General features: G+C 46.9%; 4 protein-coding genes and 1 non-coding gene across 5 annotated transcripts; 3 read left to right on the top strand and 2 right to left on the bottom strand.

Annotated features, from left to right (window-relative positions):
- Positions 1-548: 548 nt before the first annotated feature.
- On the top strand, positions 549-2667 carry LOC109783215 (uncharacterized). The gene is made up of 3 exons (XM_020341818.3): positions 549-1064; positions 1184-1499; positions 2260-2667. The coding sequence occupies exons 1-3, from the start codon at positions 549-551 to the stop codon at positions 2295-2297; spliced, it is 870 nt and encodes a 289-aa protein (XP_020197407.1). The 3' UTR covers positions 2298-2667.
- A 3463-nt stretch (positions 2668-6130) lies between these two features.
- LOC109783185 (GSH-induced LITAF domain protein) lies at positions 6131-9097 on the top strand. Its single transcript, XM_020341787.4, has 3 exons — positions 6131-6482; positions 8672-8798; positions 8888-9097. The coding sequence occupies exons 1-3, from the start codon at positions 6247-6249 to the stop codon at positions 8969-8971; spliced, it is 447 nt and encodes a 148-aa protein (XP_020197376.1). The 5' UTR covers positions 6131-6246; the 3' UTR covers positions 8972-9097.
- Positions 9098-17339: 8242 nt separating this feature from the next.
- On the top strand, positions 17340-19327 carry LOC109783195 (probable pectate lyase 4). The gene is made up of 5 exons (XM_020341798.4): positions 17340-17757; positions 17861-18212; positions 18359-18569; positions 18669-18737; positions 18823-19327. The coding sequence occupies exons 1-5, from the start codon at positions 17442-17444 to the stop codon at positions 19045-19047; spliced, it is 1173 nt and encodes a 390-aa protein (XP_020197387.1). The 5' UTR covers positions 17340-17441; the 3' UTR covers positions 19048-19327.
- Positions 19328-19932: 605 nt separating this feature from the next.
- TRNAR-UCG (transfer RNA arginine (anticodon UCG)) lies at positions 19933-20006 on the bottom strand. Its single transcript has one exon. It is a non-coding gene; the product is annotated as a tRNA-Arg (tRNA).
- A 166-nt stretch (positions 20007-20172) lies between these two features.
- LOC109783206 (uncharacterized) lies at positions 20173-25546 on the bottom strand. Its single transcript, XM_020341807.2, has 5 exons — positions 25294-25546; positions 24049-24104; positions 21589-23619; positions 21245-21431; positions 20173-21160 (listed from the first exon to the last, which is right to left on the bottom strand). Exons 1-5 carry the CDS (start codon positions 25385-25387, stop codon positions 20499-20501), a joined length of 3030 nt encoding a protein of 1009 aa, XP_020197396.1. The 5' UTR covers positions 25388-25546; the 3' UTR covers positions 20173-20498.
- Positions 25547-25776: the final 230 nt, after the last annotated feature.

Raw genomic sequence — 25776 nt, 5'->3', positions numbered from 1 at the left:
CTGTCCCACGTAGCGTTACCTGTCGTATGATTAAAATTAAATCGGACGGCCACGGAGGTGGTGGATACGAGCGACTCATCCGGCGGTTGGAAGGTAACGTTTCCCAAATTGTTTTCTTTTTTTTTGTTCTAAAAGTTAAGGAAGACCGGTGAAAAATCGAAATGTCAAAAAGACCCGAAAAAAAAACTTTTAAAAAGCAGAAAACGCGTACGGAAAAATAAAAAAAATTCGGAGGGAACGTCCATAACGTGACACGTGGCGGGCGGCCGAAAACGCGCCAAGTGGCACTGATCGTTGTGAGCCTCCCGAAGGAGCGCTCGTTAAATAGAAGGAATGAAGCGGCTCGCGCGCGGGCCTGTGCAGGAAGAGGATACGGCCCGCAAGCTCCGTAAGCTGGGCAGAGGATACGGCCCGCAAGCCCGCACCTGCGGCGCCTTGAAATACCTGGCGCCCAACGCAACCGCCTCAACCAACAGCTTTCCTCGCCGGCGCCCTCCTCTCTCCACCGCGCAGCGCCCACCGCCTCAGCTCTCCGGCGCCGGCGACCGATGGACCAGTTCCACGACGGGCACCACGTGCGGCTGCGGAACCTCGTGCAGCGCACCTACCTCCACGCCGCCGACGACGGGGTGGGCGTCACGCTCCACGAGCGCCGCGCGTCCATGAACGCGGCGTGGGCGGTGCATATTTACCACGGCGGAGACGGCGATGGAGACGGCGACGGCCAGAGCCTGCTCCTCCACAGCGCCGCCTACGGCCGCTACCTTGCCGCCGCGGCCAGGCCGGCACGGCTCGGCCACAGAGGCCTCCGCGCGGAGCTGAGCGACTACGACCTTCCGGAGGTGGAGGCCATCGTGTGGCGGGCCGTCGGGTCGGGCTTCGAGGACGACGTCGTCCTGCTCCGCCACCTCGGCGGCCGCTACCTCCGCGCCAACGGCAAGTACCTCCCCTGGAACTCCTCCGGCGTCAGCGTCGACGACGACGCCAGCCCCATGATGTACTGGGTCGTCGAGCCCATCCCTTTCAGAGAGGCGGGCATGCCTGCCATTCCTGGTCCGCTTCCGGTGAGCTCGCTTCTTGAATTGCTTTCGGCGATTGCGATTGTGTTATGAGTAGTTTCTTTCAGCTTCTTGCCAAATTTGTGCTTCCTGGATGAGTGAGATGGTTAATGGTTCAACTGCAGACTCGCCCAAGATGCCTCTCCGCCATATTCGGTTCTCCCGGACGGCGGATCCTGTTCGTGCGGGCGCTCGAGGACGGGTTCTACCCCGAGGAGGTCGACGGCTGGCGCCTGTTCTTGTTCAAGGGGAGGTCCGTGTTCCGCCTGAGGGACGACCTGGCGTTCCGCGTCGCTGCCGGCGTGGACGACCCGAACATCGCCATGTGCGTCCGAGCGGGCCGCTACGGGAGACTGACCCCGCTCGTCGTCGACCTGCCCCATGGCGGCTACGGCGAGGGCGAGACCCTCGAGATTGTCGTTTTCCTGGCCGGGACACCTGGTGAGAGCCTCTCTTCATGCCCCTACATATCTCCTAATGGTGGCAACAAGTGAAAACCGGTAATCTGTTGTAGTCTGAAAAACAGTTATTGAAATTGTTTGTTTTTAGATTCATTTACTGAAACTGCTGTTTTAGTCTGAAAAACAGTTAACTGAAACTGTTAGGTGTCTGCAACTGCTGTAATCTTTTACTAGTAGATAAGTAAAAGATGATCTGAAATTGAAACCGTAAATCAGTTGATTCATCTCTTTTCAGCCTTGGCAGAGAAGATGGTGATGATATCCGTTTGATTTAGCCCATTTTACTAGTCTTGAATAACTTGTGAACAAATTTCAGGTTCCAACAGTGGTAAATCAAATCTTGTTTCTGCACATGGCCTGTAATATTGTGATACATTCTGTTAGAACCTGGGTGTAGTCCTGTAGAAAAGTTGAAGTAGTTGGATGGAAAAAGTAGGTGCCATGTGGATTTATCAAAGCTAGTTGGCCATTTCTCTTCTTGATTCAGATAACTCCGTTCGTCCATTCCATATGTTTGCCGCTAGTAGAAATTATGGAAGCTAAAAGGCCAACTCAATTTCGGTCATCTCATTTCACCTTTGCAGAGAAGATACTAATTTTTTAACCTGTGAATAAAATTCAGGTAGCACCTTACAATCTTTAGTTCCTTGCACATTACATTGTTTCAGGTTTTTTCTTCTTGATCTTGTTATTGATTATTGGTCTGCCGCCTAACTCGCTCATAATTTCTGCTAATTCAGCCTACAATGCGCTGCGATACCCGGATGTCGATGCATAGTAGAGGAAGATCAGAGCGGGAGTCCTGACAGTTCACTTTTTGACAAGTTTCGCTGCCTCGGATTTGATGGCGTCAACTTTTGCCTATAGATGGATAGATACAGATTCAGAAAACTCAGCAGGTCTTGATTCAGAACTACTGAAAGTGTTGCGACCATTGGCTGAACAATTTTGTAGTGGTGCTGGAATGTAGTAGCTGCTCTAACATTCATCGTGTGATATGATTGCCACGGCTTCATAGACAAACCGTTTCACCGTAGGGTACTTGCAATGAGTTGATGGTCCTGCAATATTTTTTGATCGTGCATTTCACGTAACGGAAAATGCAGTAGTTTTTGCAATGAGCTGATGGTCCTTCATTCCTTTTAGAAATGAAGAATGCAGAATGCAGTGGGTTCTTCCTGTGAGCTACTCCCTCCGTTCCAAATTACTCGTCGTGGTTTTAGTTACGACGAGTAATTTGGAACGGAGGGAGTATTGATCATATTTTTCGTTTTGCTGTTTTCTGTGTTTTTAGAGGCCTTAACTCCTGGCCTTAAAGCAGAAAAGGCCTTATGATAGAATAGTACAAAGCTTCAAAAATAAATAACCTGAATCCTTGCGAAATCTGTCAAACACCTAGTGCCAGATTGGCCTGGCTCTTTCGCAAAGACAATTTTGGACCCGTAAACAAATGAGTAAACACTGTCGGATCATCTGAACCTAGATAATTAGGAGAAGGGAATTTTGTATCGACTGACACATCACCAAAGCACAGTGGGGGGATTTCAACATTTGCAGGCTCATAACTTCAGTTTGCTGCTCCAACAGCGTACATCTTCTCTGCTAGGCAAAGTGAAAAAGAAAAAAATGTCATGAACTGCTTATATGGTCATAACTCATAACTGACACATAGTATTTTTTTTCACCAGGTTTATCGTACTCATGAGCAGCAACAGTTGGCGATGAACGTGTTGCCCATATTCTACTGAGTTAGTACTAATGTTCATGAACACTGCACCCCAAACATGAGAACTTGGGGAAAAATTTGCTATCTCAACGAAATGAAGTGTGTGTCACCATAACATCCAGAAAATATGTCCGGTGGTACAGTTCCAGCCAGTATACAAAATTCCACAACCAAAATACAAAGACTATCTTTCGGCAGTATATGTCCAGGAGCAAAGACTAGCAAAGAGACATTTGCAGGAAGTCTTGCTAGCACAGGCATTGTAAATGAACTTATAAGCAAAAACAGAACATGTTCCCGGATTTTGAAAAAAAGTTCACGTATTTGAAATAAGTTCGAAAAAAACAAGTGGATTTGAAAAAAGTTCATCAATATTGAAATTAAAAAATGAATTTGGAAATTTTTCATAGATTTAGAAAACACAAATTGTGATATATTGACAAAGAGTTTGTAAATTTTAAAAAGTTCATCCATTTTGAAAAAATAATGTTCACGAATTTGAAAAAACAGGAAATATAAAATCATTCAGGAATTTGGGGAAAATTCACGAATTTGAAGTAAGTTTCAATTTTTTAAAATTTCACGCATTTTGAAAAGGAAAAAAGGAAAAAGAATAGAAAAAACGAACAAAATAGGTTCAGAAAAACCTAAACGGAAAAAAAAGGGGAACAGATCTGTCCCACTGCAAACCTTAGATTGACCGGCCCATGCAGAACGCCTCCAGGCGCCAGTTAACGAAATACACGTTAACTGGCGCAGAAGGCGCCGAATAAGAATTGGGAGGATTTCGGGCGCGCGATATGGGCCTTGCCCACCGAGCAGAGACAGCGACAACACATGTCTATTTTATGGGTCCGTCTAGGACACATCTAGATGTGACATAGTTATGTTACATCTAAGTTGATTTTCACTCTGTTTGTGGTCTATTTTTTTCCTAGTTTTTTTTGTTTCTTGTTGCTGCACTATATATTTGTGAAAACTTAGATGTGACATCCTTAAAAAACATCTAGATGTGAATTAGACAAACTGACTTTTGGTGAGTTTATTTTTAATTTGTAAAAAATAATAAATAATTGAATACATCATATGTTCACACAAATTCAAAAACATTGGTGAATTTGAAAAAAAAATCAAAAGTATTCGTGAATTCAGAAAAATGATAGCAGGTTCAAAACAATATCGTGGATTCTGGAAAATGAAGGCGATTCAAAAACGGTCGGTGGATTTTGAAAAATGTTCACCAAAACAATTGAAAAAATCGTGATTTTGAAAAAAATAATTACAATATAAATCGCAACATAACCAAAAAAAGAAAAAACCGGCTCAGAAGTTTCCCGATCCTTTCTAAAATTGCTCGAGGGGAACGCTCTGCCAGCCATGATGGGTCGGCCCGTTAGTGAGCGCGGGTAGCCGATGGATTGCCAGTGGTGCATTTGTGGCGCATAGGCAATTTGTGCGCCTTATTGACCTGGTGCATTTGTGGCGCATAGGCAATTTGTGCGCCATATTGACCTCGTCGCCATAATAACCGTTCATATGGCAATCATGGTCTAAAAAGCCGCTCTAGGAGAATCATACACCCCCTCGACCTGTATAATGTATGGAGAACGCTCCAAAATCAAACTCATGTGCCTTCATATTTTAGAGGTTGTGGCACTAATATGTAGCGGCCCTCGTCTGCAATCGTTTGCGCGGGAAGGTTTTCTTTTTTGTAGCCTCCTCCCTACGCGTAGCCCGGTCAATGGTGTTGTCGTACGATTGTCGTTTCCGCACCTACGCTTTTCCACCAGGAAACGGTGCCAATTAATAGCAGTCGTCGTGTTACGCACCCGTATCCCCCTGCACGTGCGTAATTCGTCCTTGTTTGTCGTCGCGGCGCGACCATCCGCAGGTATATAAACCTTCATTGCTCTCCTTCCTTGGCATCACCCAAGCTCTATCTCCCCTCAACCCCGTCGCTGCCAGTCTACCACACCCCTATCGTGCACTTTGTTGGTTGTGAGCCCACCCCAATCTCCTTCCCCATCATCTTCACACTCACCCTTATCAATAATGTCGGGACTGCGCCCTTGTCGCGGACCTTTCGGTGGTGAGACCGAAGAGGGACCGCGCCGAGAGAAAATTATGTGGAGAGGGTGTGGGACTACTCCAAGTGGGTCGAGAAGGACGGTCATCATAAGGCTGAATCAGTTGTCGGATGCACGCGCCTCCCCGCCGCCCACGACTAGTTTGCCCCCATGCTGACGACCGCCTAGACAAAAATGGACGCCACACTCTGCCTTAAAAACATGGCATTATCCCACATCACATAGGCTTTCGTCCACCACGTGTCCGCTGAAGTCACATCAGCCAAGCCCCCCCCCCTCCCCCGCGCATGCGAGGCCACTTCCAAACGGTAGAAGATCCCGTAGTTCAAATTCTAGCAGAAAACGTAGTTTAAATGGTTTTTCAAATCCTTTTTGAGATCCTTGTTGAAACCTAGTTTGAGAAAACCGACATCGTTGAGGTGGAGAAGGAAGAGATCGTATTCTCAATGACCAAATTACGGGTCCCGCATGGAAACATTTTCTGGAGGCCACGCTTATGGCGACTGAAAATTTTGCGCGACGACATCGGCAGCCTCCAAATTATCACGAAGCACGCTCCATGTGACATAAGGCGATCAATGTTATGTGGAGATCTTCTAGAATTGCTCTACGGTAATTGCAACATGTTCACAAGCGTACGTATGTAGCAAACGGCTCACAAGCCTAGAGCATGTCAGACACGGAAAGTGGAAGGCGGGAGGCTCCTTCATGGAAGGTGGCCGAACCGATCGCGTATCCTTTTTCAACACGGAGAAGAAAGGACTTTCATAACGACGGGATATAAATCATCCCGGCCGTCCGTTTCAAGCCTCGACGCGCCTGCCTGTCATCGCACGGCACAGAAGGCAGAACCCCCAGCCACGACCGGCGACCGCGCACCGCCCGGCCCAGATCCCCGCCCGCCGGCAGCGACCATGGCGACGACCAAGGCCGCCGGCGAGGAGCCGGCCCTCGGCATCCCGTACAACCCGGCGCAGGCCCAGGGCAGCTACTACTACCCGCCGGACCCCTACGCGGCGGGGCGGGTGCCGCCGAACGCGATCTACGCCGGCGCGCCCAAGGGGGTGCCGCTGCAGCACACCATGTTCCGCGACACGCCCGCCCCCTTCCACTGCCAGTCCTGCGGCGACGCCGCCGTCACCTCCGTCCGGTCAGGGACCAACCCCTAATCTCCCCCTCCTTCCCCTTCCCCCCCTTTTCCCCTCCCGTGTTGCTTATCTTGCGCCGTTTGTCTGGGGAATTTATGTGACATCTATGAGGTTTAGGTGCGATTCGAGGATGAGACCTAGTGATTTGTGAATTGATGCTGACCGAATTTTGTTTTAGCTGTCCCTCTTCCTTCGTGCGTTCTGATGGCTAGCTTGATTCGAGTGAAAGGGTTCAGAATAGTGATGTTCTAGTGATAGATAGGCGTGAAAGATAGAGATGATGGTTATCCGGAAGTCTAGTGCGGCCTATGGAAGAGCAGCAGAGGTGATGAGGATTGACGCTTATTGTCAAGTTGAGTTAGAGAATATCTTAACTATTAAAGCGAGTTTCATTCTGGTCGCATTCTTTGTAATCTTATGATTTTGACTTCCATTTGGGTAATATTTAGCTTAGATGGATTCAAGTTGATTTGGTGAACAAAATTTTCTGTGAAGATCGTACTTCCTTATTCTGTTTTTCTGGTGCTAGGTAACATTAGTAGTTCTGCAACTTCTTTGCCCCAGCATGTTAGAGCCCCCGAGTTTTTGTTTATATTCTGCATTGATGTCCTGGTTGATGGTGCAATATGATTGTCAATAGTCAAAATCATAAGATTGTTAATACTCTTCAAAATTGTTTAGTGGGAGACCCATGAGGATTGACACTTATTATGATGCTGAGTTAGAGGATATGTTAACTATTAAAGTGGAGTTTCATTCTGGTTACATTCTTTGTACCCATGATTCTGACTAACATTTGAGTAATATTTAGCTTAGATGGATTCAAGTTTAATTTTGTGAACAAAATTATGTGTTGAAGATATATCCGGATGACCATCAAAGAGTCTGCTGTCAAGGGTGCCACACAATCATCAACCTTCTATGCCACCATCCTGTGCTCCTCTTATCACTAGAACGTATGGATGATTTCTGAATGCTAAAAGTCAAAAGACCTGACTCTAACATAGAAACATTATAGTTCTCCAGTTTTAGCGGGCAACGGGATAAAATCATTAGAGATGCTGGCTAGTGATATTGTGAGGGATACATGAAACAGTTTGAACTCCGTATAGTTCATGCCTGATCACATTTCTTATACCATTCCAAACAGAACATCCGAAATAGAACCAAGCAGCAAACGGAATCTCTAACTTGTAGCTTCTGTTTTCCAATTCTAGTTGGACACACCATCATTCCAATTCTAGTTGTGTTCTTTATTTTATTTTAATATTATTTAGCCCTTCAAACCAAACACATAGCTCAAGACTATATGAGCTTTATCCAAACGTGATCCCAAGTTCAGCTTTGACTTTGAATTGATGTTGAACCCTGCTTGGTGAGACCAATGATTCCTTGAAATAGCATTAGCCTCAAGACATATACCATGACATCTAATGTATGTATTTATATTATTTGTTATCTTGTATTCTGCAGGGTTTTTTTTAGGAATGCTAGTAGCAGATATGTTGGAAAGATGTTTTTATTAATTAGCAAACCAAACCTTAATCTAGCATTTCTCTGTTATGCAAAGACCTTCCAAGTAATACATTACCTGCAGCCTGATAGCATCTTATTATTCTATTCGCATTTCCTAGTGTCATTTATCTCAATGCTGTAACACCTTTTGGGGATACCATTAGTGCGTTCTCTGGGGATTTTGGTTGACTGGCAAACTTAAATGAGCATTATCCTGTGTTGAGGAGTCCGGCTTAGTACCATTTTCTGGTAGTATCGTGTATTTCTGTCCATACATTGCTTGATGTCAGCCACTTCTACCTCAACTCCAGCATATAGCCATGAAAAGAGCGAGGAGCTACTTTCATTATCTTTTTTGTGGAAAAACAATATTTTGTTATAGTTCAGTTTGGCTTGTCTATCCTACTTGTATATTTGATTGCTACTCCCTGTGTAAACTAATATAAGAGTGTTTAGATCACTAATATAAGAGTGTTTAGATCACTAAAGTAGTGATCTAAACGCTCTTATATTAGTTTGCGGAGGGAGTAATAACCAGTCTTGTAGTTTTGCGTGCGGAAGTGTGAATAGATAGGCGAGGGAGACGTGAACGCAATATTCCTTGGAGTACTTGCCATGATAGTGAAATGTAATTGAAATCATTGATGCTAAGCCTTTTTCGTTACACATTGAACAGGTCGAAGCCGAGCGTCGCATCAGTTGTGGCTTGCATGATGCCCTTCTTTCTGGGCGTGTGCTTCCTGTGCCCCTCCATGGACTGCCTCTGGCACAAACAGCACTACTGCCCCAGCTGTGGAGAAATGGTTTGGCATCATATCCCTGTCAAGCATGTTGTTTTCTTGAGCTTCTGCTTCTATGTGTAATCCTCCTTTTCCTCTGATGAACTCTGCAGGTGGCTGAGTTCAAGAAGGACGACCCGTGCATCGTCGTCGACCCAACCAGCTGGACCGAGCCAAGCTTTGCCGTGCCTGCTTAGAGCGCTCACATGAACTGCCTGATATGAATATATGATATAGTTTGCAACTGTGTGTTGTTCTTGTGTGACCTGTACATAAATAAAATGGCTACTTTGTCATTATATCATGTGGTCTGTTGTTTCTTAGTCTGTGTCCACCGTCTGCTGGGTAATGCTTGACTTTGTTCTGTTTGGATTGCCACGGATGTGTATCCCTCCACCTAGTGGGATTCTTTCTCTTGCGTCTTTGTCTTAGATATTTTCCTTTTAGTTATTATTACGTACGTATTATATTTATCTGACTTGTTGATCATGACTGTCCTACATTGACAATTTACTGCGGAAATACCACGAGCGTGACCAGGCCGGATTAGCTATTCTCGCAACTGGACATTTGATGACATTTTGGGGATTGATTAGCTTGTGCTCACATATGTGTAGCGCTCACATATACTCCCTCCGTCCGAAAATACTTGTCATCAAAATGGATAAAAAGGGGTGTATCTAAATCTAAAATACATCTAGATACATCCCTTTTTATTCATCTTGATGACAAGTATTTCCGGACAGAGGGAGTATAATATATTGGAACCAAAAGTTCTCATTCATGCATTTGGGGGAACATATGGGCATGTTTGGTTCATAGCTTATATGTACTAGTTGAGTGCCCGTGCGTTGCCACGGGTTAAAAAATGCTTTAACAAAAAAGAATAATGTCAACCCGCCCCTATTTACTAATAAATAAAAATTAGATGTAAATGTAAAAAAAAACGCCTCCCTAACTCCGATCCCCTCTACTATCAGGATTGATGATATTCTTGAATCATTTAAAAGCAATTCCAACGTGGTGACTCCAACGGACGTATGTTTTGTTTGTTTTTCATCCGTTTGGGTTGCTCGTCCGCCTGTTCGTGTTTGCTTTTTTGTCTGGATCGGCCGGTGCGCCCAACGGGCCCGGATGCATTTTTATGGCATGTCGGCCCCGACATTCGGTCGAACACCTAGACGGCGAGCTCCCGCGGCGCCGCCCCGCCCCGCAGCTCGCCCCGCCATGCCATGTTGCTCGGCCGTGCCCCACCCCATAGCTCCCTCCCCGCCACACCCTCCAGCTCGGCTGCGCCCCGCGCCTGCAGGTCCCGCCCCGCCCAGCTGCGCTCGCTCGCGGCGCCCGTGTCCTGCAGTGTCGTGTCCCCGCGCCCGCCGCTGCCTGCGCAGTCGCCCGTAGCGCCCACCCGCGCAGTCCGCCTCGACCTCCCGCAGTGCCCGCCGCACCCGCTCGCCTTCGTGCTGCCGCCCGTCCGCGTCCTCTCGCAACCACCCGCGTGTCCCCGCGGCGTCCGCCATCGCCTTGCGCAGGCACTGCGGTGCTGCTCCTCGCGTCCAGCGGCATCACGGCGACAGTGTAGGCGCACGGGGAGAGACGGGTGCGGGAGCGAGATGGCGGCGCGGCACATTGGGCGCGACGACGCAGTCACAAAATCCGAAGGGGTGGCATCGACCTCCTCGCCCTTGGTGCCACCGTGGGTCTCGCCGAAGGGCAGCCGCCTCGGCGTCGGAGCGGGTGTCCCGTGGAGGCAGCTACAACGCTCCGTCGGCCTAGATGCTCCAGCGTGCGATGGTGCACGTCTCCGGCGAGGCGGCCGGGCGGCGCGGTGGTGCACGTCTTCAGCAAGGCGGCTAGGCGGCGCGGTCGTGCACGTCTGTGGCGCGCGGCACCACCGTGATTGGCATTCGGTGGAGCAACTCAGTGGGCCAGTGAGAGAGAGAAAGGATGGGTGGGTGAATGACAAGTGGGTCAAACGTCCGCTTTGTGTCTGCTTTGGACCCAAATTTGAGCCGAAAATAGGTCTGAGTGGACACAAAACGGACAGAAAATAGAAATGGGTTCGTGCATTGGGCGTTGTATTTTATCCGCGCGGATGTAAGGCAGACGATTTGGGTCGCTGCGGTTGAGTTGCTCTAAGCTACCTTCCCATGGCCTTCCACAAGGGTTGGCATAATACAATGAAGAGAATAATATTCTCTTGGGGATGAAGAGTTGTCCTTTAACACGGGAAAATCATGTTAATCTCCATAACAATTTACACACCACGCTTGTTTTTCAAAATTAAAAGGTAACCACCAATCTTACCAACAATAATTATATGACATAGCTGTTAAAACCTACTCCCTCTTGTTTGGAATTATTTGTCGCTCAAACGAATATATCTATCACTAAATAGTGCTAGATACTTACTTGGCACTCAAACGGGTATATCTAGCACTAAATAGTAGTGCTAGATACATCCGCTTGAGCAACAAGTACGGAGTGAGTACATAATATGAATCTTATTTTTCTTTATTCAAAGGATAAAAAGAATACATACGCTATCTTTACGAGAAGACATAGTTTCACACATACCATTGTAGATGGCATGATTCTTGTAAGTTAAAAACTCCCGGAAAAAAAATCAAACGAGAAAAGAAACAAGTTAAAATGTCCTTTTATAGTTCAATTCCCTTCATAATCTCATAATCAATGTGAGGACATATGTGCAAATCCTTAATGTTCTTTTATGGTTAGAGATCCATACTGTTGATCGGAGCCCTTGCTTCTTTTTTTTTTTTGAGTTGGGGCCCTTGCTTTTAGTAGCCAAGCCTTATGGCTGAGACTACTTGGGGTGAAGACATATAGCTCACTATGCATTTCTGAATGTCGGGAAAAATAATCAGTAGTTTATTATTTGAGATTATCAAGACATTTATTAAGAGTTTTGCAATTGTAAATGATGGGCATTATTACCACCTAGTCTGTAGCATATCTTCCACCTAAATTGTTGTCCTCAAGAAATTATTATGAACAAATCATAAAAGAATATATCTGCAAACAGAGAGTAATGCAAGTACCATCACAATGGAACAATTAAGGATATGAACGAATACCTTGTGTTAACTATTCAAAAATTGCAAAGGATTATATGCAATTCACAAATAGTAGTCACCAAGAGTTGTTATTCTGAAAATTAAGTGGACTGCATTTTATTTCTCTATAGGAAAGACATTTAAACTTATACAGATGAAAATGCTGCCGAAGACTGCCATCACCTCACAAGCTATATGGATTTGAATCATCCACCAGGTCAAAGAAATTGCCATCAAAAAAATACAAAAATACACAGAAATACCTACTTGATAACAACGCAAAAATAATATTGGAACACTTTAACACAAAGCCACACAGATCATGAGTGCATTCACATCAGTAAATAAAATTACTTAAAGCATGATCATAGTTACAGCATGAACAAGAAATGTTGTCGTATCAATTAGATGCAGAGCCGTTAGATCAGAAGAACACGACCAAGAGCCATGTGTGTAACACTTAAAATCAATATAGTACATGTATATGAAATCCAATCTATATTACAATACATCATAGCATGTATATACAAGCAAGGAAGTGAAAGAGAAGTCAATACTTGTCAGGAACAGAGAAGACAACGAACGGTAAAGGCAGAGCTACAGAGGTTATGAGGGTATATGCAACAAGGTGCGTGAGAGGAATACCATGATATTTACTTTAACTTGCAGATCTCCCATCCACTTTAGTGTACAACAGCCAAAGCACCAAGAACGAGAAAACATTCATTCCCGACGTCTCCTATCTGGTCGCTGCCACCGTTGTTCACCTTGCTCCAGTAAATCTCTCCTCCCATGGCTCACATTTTCTTCAGCTCGTCCTCAGTCTATAGTACCAGATCAATGGCTTCCCAAAGAGTATACAACAAAACCATCAGTTAACTACTTTACATCGGTAAAGAAGTATAACCAGTGGAAACTCAATGTATTGGTGGTGTATCTTCATGAGGTAGGCACAGGAGAGGCCTGACATGGCGAAGAACCTTGCCATTGACACCTTTGACACGACCATCTCCGTCTAAAAGGGGAAACATCGACATGGCAACCCGTGAAATAGCATTAAGAAGCTAGCATTCTAGGCTCCGGCCTTGTGTCAAACATTTAAATTATGAACAACGACAATTTCATCTCACAGTCAATATCTGCAGTTTTTAGACATGGAAAAGAAAGAAAAAGAGAGAGAATCACTTACATAACATCATGCAAACAGAGGTAAATAATCATTAGCAACAAAATTCTGAACACTTACATAACTATGAAGCTTTCTTGAATGATTTCTCTCTAGCCTTTGAGAGGAAAAGCAGGATAACGAAAAGTCAGTACGAGCCTTGAAATCGCACATCTATTTCTAACTAAGGCATGAAAAGCTAAGCATTTAAATCTTCTTGTATAGGTAACTCATTATTTATTATTAAGTAACATCAGGTTGTAAAGATGGTTCTAGGGTTATTCTTACAGTTCTGCATTATAGAAAATTATCTCGCAAATATGGAACTTCCCTTGTACAACTGGCAGTTTTAATGTTGGGTAGATATCCAAACCAGAAAATTGAAGCCAAACACAAGGATTTACTCCAACTTATAATTGTTAAGGAAAAAAGGGGCATCAAATTATAATTTTTTTTCAACAATTAAAACATGGTAAAACCACACAAAAAATTAGTTCTAGTTATGTTCCACACAAAATATTAGTTCTAGTTATGTCCCACCAGCAAGAAAAATACATATAGAGGTAAGTCGTATCTGGGGATCAAGAACATATGGAAGCATTATCACTAAACCCAAATATGCAATGATGTGTTTTTTTTTCCTCTCCTACTTCAACCTCAGTGACTCCATTGGAGTAAAGATCTGCCAAAAAAATGCGGCGGCTGATAATTTAACACCACCACAACTATCAAATCAAATCGAACTGAACCAAATCAAATAAGTCCAAGTTGTTCCAAAGCCAGGAATGTGCATGACGGTGGATGACCTCCTCAACAAGCAGACTCTGCTCGTCAGCCACCACCGTCTTTGACACGGAGCTCCTCATCGGCAGAGTGCGTCACCTCCACAACATCTGGCGTCACCTTCCTTTGACGGGTGACGGCCATTGACATCCATACAATAGTCCGTACACAAGTCAATTCTACCTTTCTTCTGCCCGTACAAGAATCTGCAAGCAAGTCAATTTTATTCAAAATCAGCAGCTCACTTCTATTCTTACAACAACAGCGGTCACTTCACTCAGACAACAATAGCAACACAGATCAATATTGTGACAACGATGTAAAAAAATAAGAAAGTTAGAGAGAGAGAGAGAGATGGGATAACAACCTTGCTGACGCCGGTGTTCGTCTTTCCCTTTGTCTAAGAAACATGCGGAGAGCGGCGGCAGGAGGGCTTCGACCAAAGACTCATATGAGCTAGCGATGAGCTTGCGTTGTTGTTGTCCGACGCAGCGTCCGCACCAGTGACATACTCGACGGAGATGAATCGGATGACCGAGATTGAGTAACTGACCCCCTGGAGAAGGGCGGGGCCGCTGATGCCGGCGAGGGCCAGGATTGGCTTGAGGGACCCCTCGACCTCGATGACGCGGCTTACGCCATTGTCTTCACGTGGGTCCCCTGGGCCCCTGCACCAGCACGATGGTTCGGGCTGGACGGCGGAGGGAAGAGGGGCGGGGCCACCGGCGATGGAGGAGAGGGCGAGGGCAGCGACGGTTCGGGCTGGACGGCGGAGGGAAGAGGGGCGGGGTCGCCGGCGATGGCGGCGAGGGCCGCGACGGTTCGGGCTGGCCAACAGAGGGAAAAGGAACGGGGCCGACGGCGATGGGGAGGGCGAGGATTGGATCGAGGGACTCCTCGTTGTGGGCTCCTTCACCGGCGCGGCAGTTCGGGCTGGACGGTCGAGGGATTTTTCTAGGTAGACAGATGGGATCGGGAGGGGATTATCCCGGTGAGAGATGGGGAGAAGGACGTGTGCCCGATCATGGCTGCTCTATTGTACGTGGGTTTCTTTTTTTCGTACGGGGGAAGTGGAAATCGTTTTTATCGTGCGGGGTAAGTGGGAATCGTAGGAGGGTTGTGGGAGATCGAACCATCACGACGTTCGATTCTCCTTTAATAGTAGAGATATTTTTCCTAAGTTGTGGCAAGACAGAAAGAAAGTGTGGTGAACATGCTGATCATCGCAACTGTGGCAAGTTTTGGCAAAAATATGTGCATATATATAATAACCCAAATGATAACTGCCACACGTGTGGTAGTTTTGCAACTCGCCCACACGCGTGGGTCATCGTCCAGTGCAGTTTGCATGAATCTTAACACATTGAGACAGAATTTACGTGCCACGCATGACGGGGCTGGTGTGTGGGTGTTAGAGAGTTCGCCCACACGCCCTGCAACACGCGGTTTGCCAGCTGCGCTGTGTGGGCGAACTAGTTTCTAACCAAACAGCCACCTAGTCCACGCGTGTGTGGGCGAACTGCTTTTCACCCACACGACACCCGTACGTTGTTGGCTGGCAACTGCAGTTGCGCATACATGGCAACTATGTAAACACACATGACAACTATGATTCGTTGCTAGACGGCAAACTGCAGTTGCGCGTACGTGGCAACCAGATGAACACACATGGCAACTGTGATTAACCATACATGGCAACTATGGTTGGACCACACGTGGCAACTAGGTAAACGCATATGGCAACTATTGTTTGACCATAGGTGACAAGTAGTTAATCACGCACGGCAACTATGGTTTGATTACACGCGGCAACTACCATAAATTAGACATGGCAACTATAGTTAACCAAAACAGAGAGAGTTGCCATGCTTTTACAACAACATTTGCCATCTCGGATAACTACATCTGCCATCCTGGATGGCAACTAAATCGTCATCCCGCGGGTACCTAACGTAGCTGCGCTAGGACGTGTGGGCATATTTGCCTCGTGGCACACGCGTGGGGTGGGGATGTGTAGTACTTGTTGGACGTGTGGCACGAAGTAGCTGCGCCCACACGTGTGGGCAATTCTAATGTTCGCCCTCACACAGCCCGTGTGGGCTACCTTGTGCTCACGCCACATACGGTGTGTGGGCGAATGTCTAGTATGCCACACGTGTGGGCGTTATCAGGACCCTATAATAAAACTGGGACCGAATTTGTTTGCTTCGTATCTAAGGAAGCGTGGCAACAAACAGCTGCCACACTTGTGACGAGAATTTAGCAATGTGTGGATACGAACCAAACATGCCTGAATTTAGCAATGTGTCAGAGCATCTTGAACATATGAACCAAACATGCCTGAATACGGGAGCCCTCTATCATCCATCCTTCCGCAAGTTCAAAGCATCTTGAACATGTTTTTTCAACCTTTTTGAAGCACTGATTTTGTTTCTTTATTTAGAGCATCATGAGTGTCAATTTTTTATGGAATTGCTGCATGCTGTTAGAACATTCAAACATTTTGCCGGGGAAACCATCTTTTTTTTTGCTATTCTGCAACATTACTGTTTGCCCGGGCGCATGTGAGATCGAAAACATAATTGAATATCCCGGGGTCTGCTATTCTTTTCCTCTAAAAAGAATCATGAAACATTAAATGGCAGTGGGTCAGCTCGAAGAAACAGTTAGATCATTAAATACTGGACCTGTAGGAATGAAAGCTACGTTGAATGATAGAGGGGTCTTGTGTGGCATGTCTCTTTATTTCCAAAGACAACGGATTTTGTTCCTCGAGCACATATACACGAAATAGTATAAAATCCAAAAAAGTAAAAGAATTCATAATATCTGATGTTTTTTTAGAACAATCATGGTTGGATGTGTTGCTCATGTGCAAATTTTCGTGATGAAAAAACAATCGGCACGCTCCGTATAAAAAATAAAATCAATACTCCAAAAAGGTTATTTCCAAAAGCATCTTGAAGCACTGATTTTGTTTTATTTGTATCCAGGCTAGCACTAGTGCAGTTCATTCATCATTCATGGAAATTCACACGTAGGTAAACACTAAGCAATGTCAATTGCAAAAAAAATTCCCCCCTTATTGTGTTCCCGATTTTACTGTTCACGATGAGTCCGTATGAGATCAGGAACAGAGTAACACTTTCAACGGCCCGATACTTTTTGAATACCGATGGAAGTGAAGGAGACGAACATTGAAGAGAACAAATAGAAGGGCAAAAGAAGAACTACTTGTCTGCAAAGAGAAAACAAAAAGGCAAAGCAAAGAAAGATGCACTCCATTGCCTTTCAAAAGAGAGAAAAAAAATGTGAACTAAGAATAACTTAAATGATTAGGGAACCTTCTCGGATTCAAGTTATAGATATAGCTGCTTGCGTATTTTCTGAATTTATTTGAGGTTCTTTGTTGTTATTTTTTGAGTGGCTCACTCTCTCGAGGTGCTCATATAGGGTGTGGAGTGGGTGTGGGCTTTAACGGTGCGTCTGCGTCCGTGTTTCACAAGGGATAAATAAGACTTTTCTTCTTTTATTGGAAGAGAGGAAAAGAAGACTTGGGTCGAGACGTTTGAGTCCTGAGCGAGTGAGTGTGTGGATTCCTCACCACATTTGGCGGAAATTCCACCGACACGGCCGAATTTCATGGGCGCCCGTGCCTCCTGTTTCTCCCGCCTCTGCTGTTGCTGGATCTCCTTCCCCTCCCCCGACCCCCGGCCCCCGCGTCCTCCTCCGACTCCAGCCGCCGCCGCCGCCGCAGCCTACCTCCCCTGCCCCGGCATGGACGCCGAGACGGGGCCGGGGACGGTGACGACGGAGGCCCACCGCCCCCCGCAGCCGCGGACGCCCTACGCCGACGCGGACCGCACCCTCCGCGCGCTCGCCGCCGCCGCCGAGGGCTTCGGCCGCCGCGCCATCGGGGGCCTCCACGGCGCCCTCTACCACGTCACCTCCCTCCAAGGTCTCCTCTTTCCCCACCCTTCCACTGTCCCTCCGCAATTCCATTACCAATTGGGGGATGATGAATCCATGAACTGACCGACCGACCGATTCGTGGCGCGCAGACGACGGGCACGGGACGCTGCGGGAGGCGTGCCGGGCCAAGGAGCCGCTGTGGATCGTCTTCGAGGTGTCCGGCGACATCCACCTCCACACCTACCTCCGGGTCTCCTCCCACAAGACCATCGACGGGCGGGGCCAGCGGGTCCGGCTCACCGGCAAGGGGCTCCAGCTCAAGGACTGCCACCACGTCATCGTCTGCAACCTCCAGTTCGAGGCTGGCCGGGGCCACGACGTCGACGGCATCCAGATCAAGCCCGGCTCCACCAACATCTGGATCGACCGCTGCTCCCTCGCCGACTACGACGACGGCCTCATCGACATCACCCGCCAGAGCACCGACATCACCGTCTCCAGGTAGTTCCTTTTTTTTACCGCCCCTCCTAACACCAACTAGAGTAAATTTCTGTGTACAACATCACGCAATCTTCAGTTCTCCACTAATTTCCTTTGACAATTGTGCTGATGAACATGTGCCTGTATGTGACTGCATTTTTGCACAGATGCCACTTTGCAAGGCATGACAAGACGATGCTCATCGGCGCGGACCCGACGCACGTCGACGACAGGTGCATCAGGGTGACCATCCACCATTGCTTCTTCGACGGCACGCGGCAGAGGCACCCGCGCCTGCGCTTCGGCAAGGTCCACCTCTACAACAACTACACCAGGGACTGGGGCATATACGCCGTCTGCGCCGGTGTCGAAGCTCAGGTGGCTCATTTCAATGCACTGTTCCAAATGCTTGCAACCGGCAACACTTACTTGGAGATCATCAGTTTCTAATGAATCAGTCAATACCTCCATTTGCAGATTGTGTCCCAGTGCAACATATACGAAGGAGGGCATAAGAAGACGGTCTTCAAGTACATGCCGGAGAAGGTATACCTGCATCTTCAGACAAGATGATACGAGGCTGAGCATTTGCATACATCTTGGTTACAGATACTGATGAATGCTGCTGCAGGCTGCTGACAGAGAAGAGACGGTGGCTGGGTGGATCCGGTCGGAGGGCGACGCGTTCCTGCATGGGGCGCTGCCGTGCCTGGTCGACGGTCCGGGTGCCGAGTGCGTCTTCAGGCCGGAGGAGTACTACGACAGGTGGACGATGGAGGCGGCGTCGCCGGCTCTCAAGGAGGTCATTCAGCTCTGCGCTGGGTGGCAGCCTGTGCCCAGGCCCCCAGACTGCTAGCGCTGTAAATCATGGAAGTTCAGGTTCAGAGTTCAGACCCGAGAACTGCAAGCCTGATCGGCCATTGATTCATTCAAGTAAAAGTGTTTGAGCTTCTATTCAGTAGTTCTCTGCTAGAATTGTAATAAGCGATTAGCGTGTGATACGATTGATCTTCAACGATTAGAGAGCATGGAACAGTTGTCGCGTAGAGGTCAGAATTTAGTGGATAATAGAGGAAGTGACTGCTGATTCTGATGCAAATTATTAAGAACAATGGAGAAAATTAGAGCATGAAAAAGTTATTCTGCAGAAGAGAGAATTCACAGTGGTGAGAGGAAGCAAGCAGTCATTTCTAATGCAGATTATTAACATAAATTAATAGAATTCACAGTAGAGGGATTGAGTGGTGATCTCTAATACAAATCAATAACAAAAAAACAGTGTGAACTAAAAAACAGAGAATTTGCAGTAGAGGGATTAAGAGGTGGTTTCTAATGGAAATGTTAGCATTGGCTACAAAAATAATTGCGACCACAGTAGAGGAATTAAGTGGTGATTTCTAATGCAAATCAATAACAGAAAAAACAGAGCATGAAAAAAAAAAGAGAATTTGCAGAGAGTAAGAGGTGATTTCTAATGGTGGTGAAAACGTTAATCTGTAGAAGAGAGAATTCACAGTGGTGAGAGGGAGCAACTGGTCATTTCTAATCTAGACAGAATTCACAGAAGAGGAATTAAGTAGCGATTTTTAATGCAAATCGATAGCAAAACAACAGAGCGTGAAGGAGTTGAGTGGTCATTTCTAATGGAATTTTTAGTATGCAGTACGAAAAATAATTACGACCTGGTCATGTCTAATGGAATTTTTAGTATGCAGTACCAAAAAAAAAGGAAAAATAGTGGCGACCACAGTGGGAGTCGAACCCACGACCTTCTGATCCGAAGTCAGACGCGCTAATCCACTGCGCTATGCGGTCACTTGATGTACTCACCATCCCTCCTCGCTGGATATCCCGGCAGAAAGGAGAAAACTGATGAGAGCAACGGCTCACCAATACAACAAACAAACGAAAAACCTTGCTCATGGCATCAACATATCACCAGCTGACTACTGAATCCATACTCGAAAATGCACATTAACCAGAAGGAAGAAAAATGACTGCTGCCATATATATGAAATTATAAATAATTACATTCATCGCCGTCAATTATCGTCGCTATATATAGAATATATTACTAGATACATGGAACTGGGATATTACATTTGCATCAGCCACCTGTCTACCTGGGCTGGCATAAACAAGCTACAGAGTTTTGCTTAAACCGAGCAAGACCCAAAACACTAGCATTTCTTTCACAAATCTTGATATTTCCTGGTGCACGAAATCGCCGAAATGAACCTCCTTCCTTTTCTCGATAAAGGGCGCTTTTATTATTTATCGCAAAAATGCAGCATGAAAGCTCATCCCTTAACCAAAAAGGTCCAGCAGATAGAGATCAGCTATGGCTTCCTCCAGGAGATCCTCACCCAGCATGCTCCCAATGTCTTCCACGATCTCATCAGTGACATCCTCGCAGTCCAGCCACCCCACGCCCATCAGCTTCTCCTCCTGGAAGCACTCCGTCTCGCGCCGCTGCCGGCGCACCCTCTCCCACACCTCCTCCACGACCCTCTCCCTGTCCCATTCCATGCCCTGCCGACACTTCCCCGCCAGCCCCTGCTGACCGCCGCACTGCGTCAGACAGGCGACCACGTCGACGAGCACATCGTTCGCCAGGTCGAAGAGGAGCCGCCTCTCGGGCCGCGCCCACGGGACGAGCTCGCCGTACTTCCTCTCGAGCTCATCGTACGCGTCGCCGCGCGCCGGAGACCCCGGTGACAGATAGCGCACGCCGAGCAGGAGATCATGCTCAGAACTCTGGTTGGCTAGAAATGTGAGCATGTCAGCCACATAAGAGAAGTCCCTCTCGTCTTCATCCCGGAAAGTACGGGACACTGTCGGCACGCCTTCGTTGGCTAGCTCGCAGCTCGCGGCGGTTTCATCGTCGTCGCTGAACAAAGCGAGGTCGGTTTCGTCATCTGCGTTGCCCGTCGCCTCCATCTTGAGCAGCCGAAGTTGCATCCTCAGCCCTGTAACAGACAAAAGCAAGTCAAGTGAGTGATATGGACAGTGACAGGAAGGTGGTTTGGCAGTGTGCATGTTTCTGCACTTGCCTTGAAGGTCTGCACTTATTTTCTCAAAACCTCCTGAACAACAGTCCTCGGCGTCCACCGACGATCCGAGGACAGACACCGGACTCGGCTGTTCGTCTTCGTTGGAGCTCACGACGGATACTAATTCTGTCAGATGATCGGATGGAGCTTCATTGTCATCACATCGATCTTGCCCATTCCCCTCAATCTGAGTGCAGCAGAACTATAGATTAGTAATTCATAGACCAACCAAAAACCTTCAGTTTACTGAACAGATGGGTGGGAAATCATAAACTCATATAGTATATGCAAATAATGCTTAGCCATACTTCGAAGAAACTTGACTCAGCATAAAATAAACATACCTGAGACGCTGAATATCTAGGACTAGGTACAATAAAATGGTCATCTGTTGCGAATGCGTGCTCTTGGTCCAGCATCATGTTCTGTGCAGAAGCCTGAGCCTCCCCCTGCCATTCTGGAACTGCATGGCTGCTATCCAAATGGTCAGAATTTCCACCGTGCACAAGTCTTCCTCCAGTTTCAGATAGCTCTGGCACTGCACCGGTGTAAGTTGGTTCTTCAAAATTCACATGGATCTCGCGCTCGGTCACCACACTTTGCACTTCATCCAGAGACTGCACATCGCTTTCATCAGAGCGATGCGTCGAACTTCTGACTAACAATCTCCTTGGTCTGTCCTGATGCATATCTTCAGAATTATAAGGCCCTGATCCGATGACGTTCTCTGCCATAGAATATTCACCATGCCTGTTACTTGCTTTTCTGCTGCTCGATTTTGGACTGCCTCGGTTGATGGATGATGTAGAAACAGACTCCAACCTTGTTAAGCCACATATGTTCTCATCTTTCCAGCCATCATTGCTGCTGATACCAAGAGGATAACCACATGATCCTGGCATCACATCCCTAAGTGACTCACCCTCTGGCCATGGCCGGCTAGCTGCTGCCCCTGAAGTAAACTTTGAGGTCTCTTTGTCAGAGAGAGCAAGCATGTCCCCAAGTGTGCTGAATGTAGCATTACCATCTGGTGATGGATGTTGATGTTGCTGGGTCGTCTTCCATCTGTCAGCTAGGCGTCTCCTTGCTTCCTTCCTAATTGATCTCTTAGCTGAATGTGTCGGTGAAGTCCCTGCGCAAGAACCATCCGGAGCATCATGTACACCAGAAGATCTTTGCAATGCTGCCGAACTTTTTAGCTTAGCCATGGATGTCAACAAAGACACCTGCTCATCCCGGTTGGACGTCCCAATATCTGGACTGAGTTTCTGTTTTCCATTTGCAACTCCCCTGACAGCAGCTGTCTTCATTTGTGTCGAAACCTCTCGGGCAATTTCTCTGGACCCCTGTGCTCTTTGGCGCCGTGCATCGGGATATGCTGTGGAGATCTGAGGCATGGATTCTTCTGCATGCTGCCTTTGAATGCCATCATCTAGGCATGCTTCAGTCCTTCTGTAACTGGAGCAGAACATGTCATTGGTTATTGGAAATGCCCCTTCCATGTTCAGATTTTTATCGAGGCATGGTTTCAAGACAACAATCCGAGTGGGAGAAACACGCTTATCGATGCTCTCCCTGTAGCTTGACCTAGACAACTTTTGTCTGAAAGAGCCAGTTTCTACTTTGGGAGCTTCACTAGAAAAGTTACTGTGAGGCTTCCTTGGAGAATGCTTTGCTTCTTTTGGTGAGTGAAAGCACCGTTCAGTGTCATCTTCTGGTGGATAGACAATATCTGCGTCAATAAACTTACTTCTTCTGGATGGTTTCAACAGCGTGATCCGGTTTACGCCAGAGGATGGAGGACAACCGAGGCCGGACAGATCACTCGCGGCAACATTGTTGGATTCTTGAAGAATTTCCATGAGAGCATCTTTATTTGATACCAATGCCTCTAGCGCACTATTGAACTCTTTCGATCTCTGAAAAGATTCATCAGCAGAAAGACGTTTTGCATCCATAAATTTCTGCCTTACAAAATTGAGGTCAGCACTGTTAACCCTGTCATGTCCAGAACAAGTGTTACGGTTTCGGTTCTTCATTCTGGTGGTCTCCATTACTTCGAAAACATCTTTGAATTCCGGAATCTCATCAGTGCTTGCCCTACGTGGAACGTCTCCCGAGAAGGCATGTCTGTCACTATAATTCCCTGATTTATCACTGCAACTCCCTGGTGACCTGCCCTGTGAACGGTCCCCGTTACATGTATCTTGGTTGTGCACTCCAAGTGAAGGCATTATGTCAAGGCCCATGAGCCTTCCCACAACACCAGGCGATGTGTGCCTAGCAGTGACATCTCTATAGACGTCGTCATCTATTAGCATTTTCATTGGGGTGCGACCAGCTCTTTTGGGTGTACAAAGCCTGCTCCCATCAAACTGAGAAAAGGAAAAAAAAAACATTAGATCGGAGATTGCTGGTTTGCTCTTGAAATGATATCACACACTGAACTGCGTAGTAAGAAATGAAGATATAGCTTTAGTAGCAAAAGAGAACAGAGAATTGAACCATGAAGCACTTGGCTAAAATCTGCACATTACAAGAAATTGGTTCTCTAATAAAATTTCGTGCAGACAAAAGCTATAAAACAATAGAGCATTTGACATGCTTAACCCTTTTTTACATGCTCAAACTAATTACTACAACAAAGTATTAACTAATTCCGCTTTTACTTTAAGCTGTGCAAGTGGTTGCCTCAGTTAAGTCCACTGCTAACTTGCTATATGGTTTTCATAGGCTTATCTTAGGAACTTTGCTTTACCTACATCATGGTAAAAAGGTTAAAAGATGAAAACTAGGCCACTCACCAAAGAATTGGAATGCATCCCAGGTCCACCTCCTTGTTTGCTCGAGGATCCAACTCCTGAATCAAAGATAAAGACACCGATGAATAAACTCCACAGGGACAGTTCAGGGTGGCAAAAGTAACAAGGCGCATCGTGATCAGAGGTAACACAGAAGGAAAGGGAGAACCGATATGTTATTACCAATATGTTTAGAGTAGTTGCTAAGCTAGGATTGTGGTGAGAATGGCAGATATCTCTGAAACCACTCTGTGCCAGTAAACTTTCAGAGCTGATGAATGGTGGGTGGGCGCAGGACAGTGATAGATAGATCCGGAATCAGCAACGATGCAAGATATACATAAATACTCCTAACAAGCTAAGCTATGTACGACCAACCATCCAACGGATAGTGCGTAGGTACATATACGAGTACGTAGTACTGTTAACTTGGATCCGACACAATGGCCAGACAAGGCTTACTTTTAGTACAGATTTACTACTCCCAACACACTGTTTAGCCCAGCTAGCGAGCACAGTAAAATGTACCTGTCAGATGTTAAACAACCCGAGTTTGCTTAAGCTGACATATTAAAAAAAATTAGTGCTGATTGGAATACCGAATCCCTATTGTCAACGAAGCTTCATGGTGCTCCGTGAACATGTGGGCGCGTCACTGGGATAGTATACGTTTGTTGGCACAGTTTCTGACCTTGAGAATGGCGCCATGTTCCGGGAAATACGGCCTGTTTCGCGTGATCTGGCGGGACTGGGAATAATTTACTAAGCGGCGAGTGGCGACCAGGAAAGAATCCAAAGCACATCGCCATGAATTCGCGCGAAAATGTCGTGGGCGGGATGATTTAACTACAGGAGAAGTGATTCGATGGTGTCTCCGAAAAGACAAGGCGGGCATCACCATGAATCTTCCTTTCTTTCTCTCTCTTGTCCCTTCCCCGGTGAGGATGGATGAAGGCCCTGGAACCAGAACTCTGTACTCATGGGGAACGCATTGCTTGGAGGAGAAGGGGGGAGAGGATGGGGGTAAGGAGCAAAACGGGAAGAGGAAAAGCAAAACTTTTTAGACCAGGAGCTAATGCCGATGGCCGGTCACATGAACCCCAAGCTGCCGCTCCAAAAGCGGGTAAGGAAAAACGAAATCTCTGGAAGGGACCGGCTCGACATTGAAGCGCCCATGAGCAAATCCAAGATAAGGATTCGGAGATAAAATGAGCAGAGGGGGAAGAAGAGTGCATGGATGAGGCGTACCGGCGGCGAGATGGGGCGGAGCATTGGGACTGGGGTGGCGGCGGCGGTGGGAGTGGAGTCCGTCCGTGCCTCCGCCGCGGCGGAGTCCCCCCATCTCGGCGGGCGCTGAGGGTAGGGGGGATGGGCCGGGGATCTTTTGGACAAGACGGGGGAGGTGAGGTGAGCAGTGAGTGAGCACGGGCAGGAGGCTGAGCAAGGAAACTCTGCTTCTCCCCTCTCTCTCTCTCTCTCTCTCTGTTGAACCCGTGGCCCTGGCCTGTAGGGAAGAGGTAGGGGGGACTGTTCTTTTTGCAGTCAAGCCCTCGTGCTTTTGTCTTTTATCGGCAGTTGGCTCTCCAGAAGCCTAGTAAATAAATTTGTTGGAGTAAATTGCACATGGCACGGGGTAGAACGTCCAGGGTAAGCCTCAATTTGCGGTTGCTGAACTATGTTGTGATGTGTTTTCTTTTATAATTACGAGTAACTGTTAAAAGTTAGGCAAAA

The sequence above is a fragment of the Aegilops tauschii genome, chromosome 2, assembly GCF_002575655.3.
Source record: "Aegilops tauschii subsp. strangulata cultivar AL8/78 chromosome 2, Aet v6.0, whole genome shotgun sequence".
In the NCBI taxonomy this organism is placed as follows: domain Eukaryota; kingdom Viridiplantae; phylum Streptophyta; class Magnoliopsida; order Poales; family Poaceae; genus Aegilops; species Aegilops tauschii.
The sequence above is the reverse complement of the archived record's forward strand: the minus strand, read 5'-3'. Positions and strand labels throughout refer to the sequence as shown.

Coding starts and splice junctions, on each gene's coding strand:
- LOC109783215 (XM_020341818.3), top strand. CDS start 549: ATGGACCAGTTCCACGACGGGCACCACGTGCGGCTGCGGAACCTCGTG. Junction 1,065..1,183: donor CCATTCCTGGTCCGCTTCCG/GTGAGCTCGCTT, acceptor GTTCAACTGCAG/ACTCGCCCAAGATGCCTCTC. Junction 1,500..2,259: donor TTTCCTGGCCGGGACACCTG/GTGAGAGCCTCT, acceptor CTGCTAATTCAG/CCTACAATGCGCTGCGATAC.
- LOC109783185 (XM_020341787.4), top strand. CDS start 6,247: ATGGCGACGACCAAGGCCGCCGGCGAGGAGCCGGCCCTCGGCATCCCG. Junction 6,483..8,671: donor GCCGCCGTCACCTCCGTCCG/GTCAGGGACCAA, acceptor CACATTGAACAG/GTCGAAGCCGAGCGTCGCAT. Junction 8,799..8,887: donor GCCCCAGCTGTGGAGAAATG/GTTTGGCATCAT, acceptor TGAACTCTGCAG/GTGGCTGAGTTCAAGAAGGA.
- LOC109783195 (XM_020341798.4), top strand. CDS start 17,442: ATGGGCGCCCGTGCCTCCTGTTTCTCCCGCCTCTGCTGTTGCTGGATC. Junction 18,213..18,358: donor ACCGACATCACCGTCTCCAG/GTAGTTCCTTTT, acceptor ATTTTTGCACAG/ATGCCACTTTGCAAGGCATG. Junction 18,570..18,668: donor GCGCCGGTGTCGAAGCTCAG/GTGGCTCATTTC, acceptor CTCCATTTGCAG/ATTGTGTCCCAGTGCAACAT.
- LOC109783206 (XM_020341807.2), bottom strand. CDS start 25,387: ATGGGGGGACTCCGCCGCGGCGGAGGCACGGACGGACTCCACTCCCAC. Junction 23,620..24,048: donor GGATGCATTCCAATTCTTTG/GTGAGTGGCCTA, acceptor TCCTTTTCTCAG/TTTGATGGGAGCAGGCTTTG. Junction 21,161..21,244: donor AATAAGTGCAGACCTTCAAG/GCAAGTGCAGAA, acceptor TGTCTGTTACAG/GGCTGAGGATGCAACTTCGG.